General features: G+C 42.9%; 1 protein-coding gene across 3 annotated transcripts in view; it reads right to left on the bottom strand.

Moving 5' to 3' along the window:
- Positions 1-1,873: 1,873 nt before the first annotated feature.
- LARS2 (leucyl-tRNA synthetase 2, mitochondrial) overlaps positions 1,874-8,034 on the bottom strand; it is a 90,532-nt gene continuing 84,371 nt past the window's right edge. Inside the window, exon 20 of one of the 3 annotated variants that reach the window (XM_035891334.1) lies at positions 1,874-3,201. In XM_035891334.1, the coding sequence (XP_035747227.1) occupies positions 3,022-3,201 (180 nt within the window). In that variant the 3' untranslated portion in view covers positions 1,874-3,021. The remainder of the gene's footprint in view (positions 3,202-8,034) is intronic. The other 2 variants (XM_035891331.1, XM_009635731.2) reach the window with 2 other exon arrangements.

The raw sequence follows: 8,034 nt of genomic DNA on the forward strand, positions 1-8,034 counted from the left end.
CTGAAATCTCTTATGCTTCAGTTTGCACCCATTGCCCCCAGTCCTGTTGCTGGACACCACTGCAAACAGACTGCTTCCATCCTCGTGACTTCTGCCCTTAAGATATTTGTATGTGTTGATAAGGTCCCCTCTCAGTCTTCTCTTCTTCAGGCTGAACAAGCCCAACTCTCTCAGCCTTTCCTCATAGGGGAGGTGCTCCAGTCCCTTTATCAACCTAGTTGCCCTCCTCTGGACTCTTTCTAGGAGTTCCTCTTTGGCTCTTCGCTTTGCAGAGTAAGGACAGTGGCACCGTGTCCATTCTGACGCGTGTGACAAAGGCAGTGCCATTTGATCTATCGCCCATCCGTGCCTTTCCTTCTCGCTCCTCAAGTGTCCCCGCCTGGATTTAAAACTCCCGTACTATTTAGCCATGGAGCTCTTCAGGGGCGCACGACCCGTTTCAATGCTTCATACCACCCGCAGCGTGAAGACGCGCCTGCCGCGTGACACAAGCAACAGCCGTCAAAGGAACGAGAGGCATCTGAGGGAGGCTGGTGTAGAAGGGCTCGGTAAAAGGCTGCAGCCTCTGCATCGGGATCGGTCCCAGCCAGCGCAGGCCGAACCTGTGAGGCGCAGTTATCGCCAGCCGCGTGGCAGTCGTGCTCCGGCACAGGTCGACCTTATGGGAGCCGCCAGCGCCTGTCAGGACAACTGCACCTCTGCCGCCTGTCAAACCTACGCTTACCGGGGGATTAGGCTCGGTCAGGCTGACTCCATCCTCTCCCTCCCTCACTTTCTCACCGCCTTTCTTGTATCCCCTAGACCACGCTGAATTCCGACTTACTGTAAACACCCTTGGCCTGGCTTCCGACCGTACACTTTCGGTGCCATTGCTGTTCGCTGCTTTTCCTTTTTTAGCGTGTAGAAGTCCATTCCTTATTTTGGTTTTTGCCCGAATCGCCAAGTGACATCTACAATTCACTTCTCCAGCAAGAGCAAATACCCGCCAGCCCTAGCAGCAATAAACCCCGTGGGCTGCCCTGACTGCAGCTTTTGTCTAAAGGCACCATAGGGCTGCAGGGCTTACAACATCTTTCTTCATCCTGATCAATGTTAAAATATTTTATTTATGCCAAACATGGTGCCTTCCCCCCCAAAGAAAAAAAACCTCCATTAAAGTGGTTCCACAGGGTGCGTTAAAACTTTTATACAGGAAAAAAAGCAGGGCTGTGCTGTGCTACAGATTTTACTTTAAAGGATCTCTTTCACAGTCCTTTTAGGGGCTCCTGAACAGGAGTTTTATGAATTTGTAACAACATATATGTCAGGCAGACACTGGAATTCAAATTATTTTAACTCCAACTAAAGCCCTGTGTTTGAGTGTCTGAATGCATTCCTTTGTGGCTGAGATTTTTGGAGTCTTAAAACTGCAAAGGCCGTATCTCCATTATAAATATTCCATTTCTTAGTCATTCTTGTGTCAAAGGACTGCTGGAGAGAAAATCTGCACGAGTGTGGTCCAGGAGGAATCAGAAATCAGAAGAGGTTAGGTGCAGAAGCAGGGATGCGCAGAGCCAAATCTGCTCACTGAGCCTGGTCTCTCTTGTTACACAGCTGGAGCTTCGGTACCAAAAATGCACAAAACCCCAATGAGCATTGGTATGGGCTTAGCTTGCACTCACGCTGCAACGTGATCTATCTTGAGCCCAGTTGCTTAGGATCTATCAGGCTTATTTACTGTTAAGTGGGAGATTTTTGTTGGTTTCCTTTTTATCTAAGGCACAGTCCAGGTGACTGCTGGGCTGGAGGGTTAATACCGACCTCTGCGTTTGCCTCCCTGGTTCCTATTGCAGGCTTCTTAACTGTCAGAATGGCTCATAAATGGCTGGCTTATTGGACTACTTAGCTTAATGGCTGTTAAAGAAAAGACATTCTTACACAATGAACCCTGTAATTGTCTCTGTGGAAACCCTGTTCCAAGCATTTGCTAAATACAATAAACATTTCCATGTGGATGTAACAGCAATGGAGTGTACAAATAAAACGGCTGAAATGAGGCATGAGTGGCTTTGTGGTTTATGAAAGTCTGATTGATTTTTTAGAAACATGATGGCTACTTCCACTTAATGAAGCCCTCAGGAAATAAAAAAAAAGAATTCTGATTCCAATTTTACCATCTAGGCACTACGAGAATTAGGAATAGAGGCAAAAAGCATGCTGCCTGCCTTCACCACTGCTGCATGTCTAGCGGCCGACTCATCCTTTTCTTGAATCCCCCCGAAAGTCTCTGAGACGGCTCACGCGTGGGAAGTGACTTCCATCCTGTTCTGTGCAGAAACAAGGGCCAGCACTTTGCTGAGGTTGAATCTCTCATGTGCGAGCCAACAGAAATATGCCAGTGAGGAAGGAGGATCCTGGCTTGGCTAAATAATCTGACCTTTTTCTTGGCTTGGCTCTGAAACGTATGTGAAATATATCAAACCACCCCAATTCTGGCTACCTGCTGCGCCCAAGGCCCTTTGCCAGTGCTAAACAAATCCTTTTTTTTTTTTTTTTTTTTAAATTAACTCTCCGTAGTTACATTTTCTTACAACTTAAAAGGTCAGTTAATGGTGCATGAGACATAGGCAGCAAAGGCTGACTGTAGCACACCTAACATTTGGTGTAGCACGTACTCGGGACAGTTGTTTAGCCCTGGAATCATATGTATGCCTCTGCATTTAGCCAAGCCAACTTTCCAAGAGGATACATTCCTGAGGTTGACACTAAACCCGCTGTGCTTTATATCGTTTACATTCCGTTACAATCATTTTGTTCTTTTGTGCCTCCTTCTTATCCTCCCAGAGAGTAACAGCCAAACAGCATCGCACCGTGACCCGATAAGGAACTTTAATTCCATGCATTTCCCCATGCTAAAATAAAGATTTTAATACCATTTCTCGCCCACCGTTACATGAGATTTAAATAACCATAACTGGTATTTTTGAACGGGTTTCATCTCGAAAGATTCCAGTTCCCTTTTACAGCCCAGCAGAGCCTTTGCTACTCTTGCACTAAGAAGTTGATAAGGGCGGTTCTGGGGGAGAGAAAGGCCTTCTTAATGGTTCGTCCCTGGAGATGCTTGACTCCCAGTTCGCTCTGAAGAACTAGGTCGTGGACTTGTTCAAAATTGCGGGCTGCTTGCTGAGGCACCAAAACTTTGCCACAAGCTTTGTTATTGATCTGAAAAAGAGAGACATGAAATAAGAAAAACAGAAGTTACCAGACCAATTTGCACAATTTCATTTCCTGAATCCAATCCATCTCGTTATAGGTGGGGAAAAAATGTGGATCAAACCCTCTTTTCTCCAACACCAAACTTTCTAAGTAGAAAACAAAATTCTCCATACCTCCTGTTCCTCTACCATAAAATAAGAGAATGAAACTCTATGACTCACGATACTCCAGGAAAATTGAAGAAGTGGCCATAGGAAGTCTCAGTTTTGAAGACAGCAAGCAGCATGTGACACCGCAATGTGGTCATCTTTTAAGTTTAAAAATGTGATAGGAACACAGGCTGAATAATGAGAGTGAACATAGTGGTCTGACAGGTGGGAATCTTGGTTTCTACACACTTCTAGGTGGCAACTGGGATTCTTTACAGCCTTACCAAGATTCAAATGCAAGATTTATTAAAATATTTATGGCTGAAAAAATATCTGAAAGATTCATCATCACTCGTTTGTAGAAAAATGGGCTTTAACTCATTATATGTCGCATTCGTGCTGAACACATGACTCATTAAGCCAACCACAACGATGACAACCACTCATAAGGTAATGCTTTCCTGCGTGCGGGTGGTTTTCAGAGCAGCTTCCGTGCTGGTTTTGCATCAGCAGCGCCGAATCATGTAAGTAAAACTGAGTAAGACCTTCAGTGGGAATGCCCTACATTTATAAAATCATCTTATAAATCTTTTCTGTCATCCAGTAAGAGTAGATAACGGACAGAGACTATAAAGCCTTACTCGAATACCTTTCTGCAATTGGCAGAAAATGAATTATTACAAAAGCTTTCAGATTTATATGGAGTACTTTCAGGGGATTAATGATAAGAATATCAATCCCACATTTTAGCAAGTGAAATAATTTGAATTTTTAAATCCGGTTCAATCACATTACTTGCATAAAGATCTGCTGCAGGTACTGCAGATCTTTGACCTTCAGACATCACCATAACGAGTTTTCAGTCATCTAAAAGGAATGTATGTCGCTTCATATAGCTTGGACATAAAAATACACACAGCTTGGTTTTCAAATGGATTTTATCCAGGATACAAGTATGCAACATATCACGACCGAGAGAGACCTACTTCACTTACCTAGTTTGTATTTTATTGACAACAAAATAATCTGTTCAATTCTCAGAGAGAGGAAGTTGGGGCAGACTTTTTAAGGAACAAGATGAAGTCTCAAATGCAGCTGGGATGAATAATTTCTGGTTTTTGACTAGACTTGACATCAATTGGCAGTGATAATGTGGGCAGGCTTTTAACTATTCCTACATGCATCCATCACGTGGAATCATAAAAGGCTGGCTGCGTTAAACTTTGCCTTTAGCACCTCATGCAAAGTAAATCCCTCGAAAAACACAGAACAGTTCATTTTTAAAGCTTTTGTGAAGAATAAATACAAGTAGTTCTTTTGGACAGGGCACTCGGCAGAAGAAATACATTCCACAGGAAAAAGAAAACGGTAAAATCCAAACAGATACAGTTTTAGCAAGAGTATAAAGCGAGCTTGTGAGCTGGCTGCTAGGACACCCAGCCTGCAGGTCAAAACTATGCCTGCTTAGTTAAAATGTCATTCACTGTCCTCCATGATGCAAATTAATACGTCCCCATGGATGGATGTTGGCGGGGGGGAAACGTGCCACAGCCATAGCCTGTTTGGTGCTGTTCTCAACAGAAAAGCCAAGCGGTCTAAATCAACTTAGTAAATAAACGACTGCGAGCGGTTGTGTTGTCCTGGAAAGGTCGAGAAGCCTAGGCGACATGACGCTGTGTACCTTCCCACAGCATCTCCCCTGATCTTCCCACACCGCCCCACTAGCCAAGTCTGAAAAATCCTACCAAACGGCAGATGGGTTGTGAGTTCAGCGCATGTTTGCAGCATGGCTTTCCTTGTATCGTAGGTACCGTGATGCAAAGTCAAACGTATGAACGCCACTCTTAAAATAAGCATCTGCAGATTTAATCACACACTGTGCCTAACGAGCATCCTATTCACATATTCTTTTAGTCGAGGGGTTAGAGTCTCAGCAGGACAAATAATTTCCGCTATGCCTCCATCTCTCTCTCTCTATCTCACTAGGCCAACATAACCGTCGGCAGCTCCAGGTGAAAGCGCCAGCACAAGAAACTTAGGTGCTGGCAGCCTTGTTTCTCGGAAAAGCCACGGCAAACTGCAAGACGCAAACTGCAATAAATGAGGCTTGGGCCCTTTTGCCCCCTGAGGAGGGAAGCTGTTGCTTTTTCTTTTCTTCTTTTTTTTTTTTCCCCCCCTAACATTTGACATTTTAGACTATGTTGGATCTAGAGGGAACAGAGGTTATGAAGGATGAAATGAAATCACAAAAGATGGAAAAATAAGCACCTGGAGGCTGCAGAGAGGAATTTTTAGTTCAACTCAAATATTTTTTTACCATTGATGCATAATCCTTCTGAGAAGTAAAAAGGAAAATAAATATCTGTGCACCTTTAGGCCTGCCTCATAAGCCAAAGCAAGAAAAATGACACCAGCTTTTTTTTTTTGCTTTGTTTTATAAAAACATCAGTTATAAGACCACAGCTGCTAACAGTTCTGCACCACCTAAAAAATGTAAGGAATGCTAGTCAGAAGTGTGTTCACAGGATGAAATGCAGACTACATTCAGGTCGGGTTTTTCACAGCATTAACAATATGAGGTACGATTAAAAATATTCAACTTTGCAGTAACATGTAGAATACCAGATACCATGCACATCCAGTGAATTTAAACGTCTTTCTTGTAGGCAATCTGCTTTGTAGCAGCCAAGGATGCAGTGAGTTGGTGGCTTTTACTGCTTTGGGTTAAATATGGAAAGACATAACTCCGGCACAGACAGGAAATAAGGAAGTATTTTGTGTCAAGAGAAATAAAACCATAATGTCTCGGCAGGCAAATCCCTGGCAGCCCGAGGCAGTTTGATGTCTTGAGAAGAATAGGGTTGTGGCCCAAAGACTCAGTGTGACTGTGCAGCCTTGTGAAGAGACACTGCCTCTTTGCAACTAGCCCATTCCTCCTTATGTCGAGTGTTTCTTGGTTTAATGAGGGCAATTTATTTTTACAGCCGTACAAAACCCTACAGTGTCCCCAGGACTTTAAAATATTCACATTTATGATTATTTCTCCCCGCTCTTCTGTATTTCCCTTTTGCCTTACTCTTACAGTAGAGAGCCAGGCACACCCCCAGAAGCTATTTTTAAGAAGTATTCCCAGTTCAAAAAAGGACCTTGTCTCTCTGGTCTCCCAGTCACTTGCTTTCTTGGAACTAAGGAAGGTGTTTAGATACCTCATGTTCTTCCATGAACGTATGACTGAGAACACAGGGGTTGCTTTTTCTCTTATTACAAGAGTTCTGCACAAGGCTATGGCTTTGACAAAGTCAACCAGGAAAAGAAACAAAAATAATTTTCCTAATGGTTGTTTAAAGCAAGATTAATTTTTGTTCTTCTGCTTTCTTTTTTTGAGAAGGAAGTTTAACGTCAGCAGAAAAACGTCAGTGAAACATTTAAGCGTTTTTACATTCAGTTGTACGGTCTTAAAAACATTGAGTTCAGAGTTTTCCCTGTATTGCTGAAGTTTTTATTTTAAAGATATATTGAATAACGTTTGCTTTAACCACAACTGCAGAGAAGTTTCTGTAATTACACAATTTCTCATTCATGACTTCCTTATACACCAAACACTGGAATTTCTTTGCTAGCTGTGCTTGAAAGTGAAAGGTTTATTTTAAGCTTGAGCAAAGTGATTATACCCAAGTGAAGATTTTTGTGGATATATGACCTTTTTACTGGTATAAATAAATACTTATCGCTTGAGGAAAAAAAGCAAGGAAAAAAGCAGTAAACCCATGGTGAGTATTAGGCTAAGCTTGCTGTTAACCCCAGCTGGCACTTCAGTCCTTCTCCCTGGTTTGGGAAAAGATGCCAATTGAAAATTTCCTCCAAAAAGACATACTCTGTGGCCTCTGCTAAGCATGCACGGTGAACGTTACAAAAACTAGGTTTTTAGCAGCATTTCTCATTCTGTTCAAGAGGACCGTGACTGAGAGAGCTGGCAAGATACTAAATTATTTGCAAAGATACTTTGATTAAGGAAATCTACAGCAACACAACTTCCCCTAAATCCAACCAGTCTCTTCCCCCCTCAAAAAACCCAGCTGAACAAAAATAACTGAACTTACTCCTCCTACCCAAAGGAACTAACAGAATAGATAAAATACAGCTAAAATGCATTGCCTCTGCTTCCCTTATACACAAACATGTGCACGCATGTGCACACACCGAGAGCATGTGTTTTTACATGACTAAATGACATTTCTTCCAGAGGCTCCAGCTCATTCAATGTCCAGAAACACAAAAAGTGTTTAAGTTAAAACTTTTACGTTTAGAATGTCTGCGTGGTATATTAAAGGTTGTGCTTCGGTGAGCAGTGAAAAAGGCAGGAATCCTGCAGATGTAATAGTATGCAACTACGTAATTATAGACTACAGTAATGCCTGAGCATTAAGCGCTTGAATGCAAGTTGACCACGAGCCAGCGGATGGGCGAGCTGAGACCCCGCTCATGGATCCCACCCCCTGGCTCCAAGCCCCGCAGCCTCTCTATGGCCTGCAGTGGCACTTGCTGCTGCTGTGCTCCACGTAACGATAAAACATAACGATGCTGAATACAGATGAGTGAATTAGGAAGTAAACTACACAGTGCATGTGCATACACACACGCTGGAAAATGACAGGTTAACTAAATGTATTTGTATGTCCACTCTTCTACT

Source organism: Egretta garzetta, unplaced genomic scaffold (genome assembly GCF_000687185.1).
Source record: "Egretta garzetta isolate BGI_Z169 unplaced genomic scaffold, ASM68718v1 scaffold583, whole genome shotgun sequence".
NCBI lineage: Eukaryota > Metazoa > Chordata > Aves > Pelecaniformes > Ardeidae > Egretta > Egretta garzetta.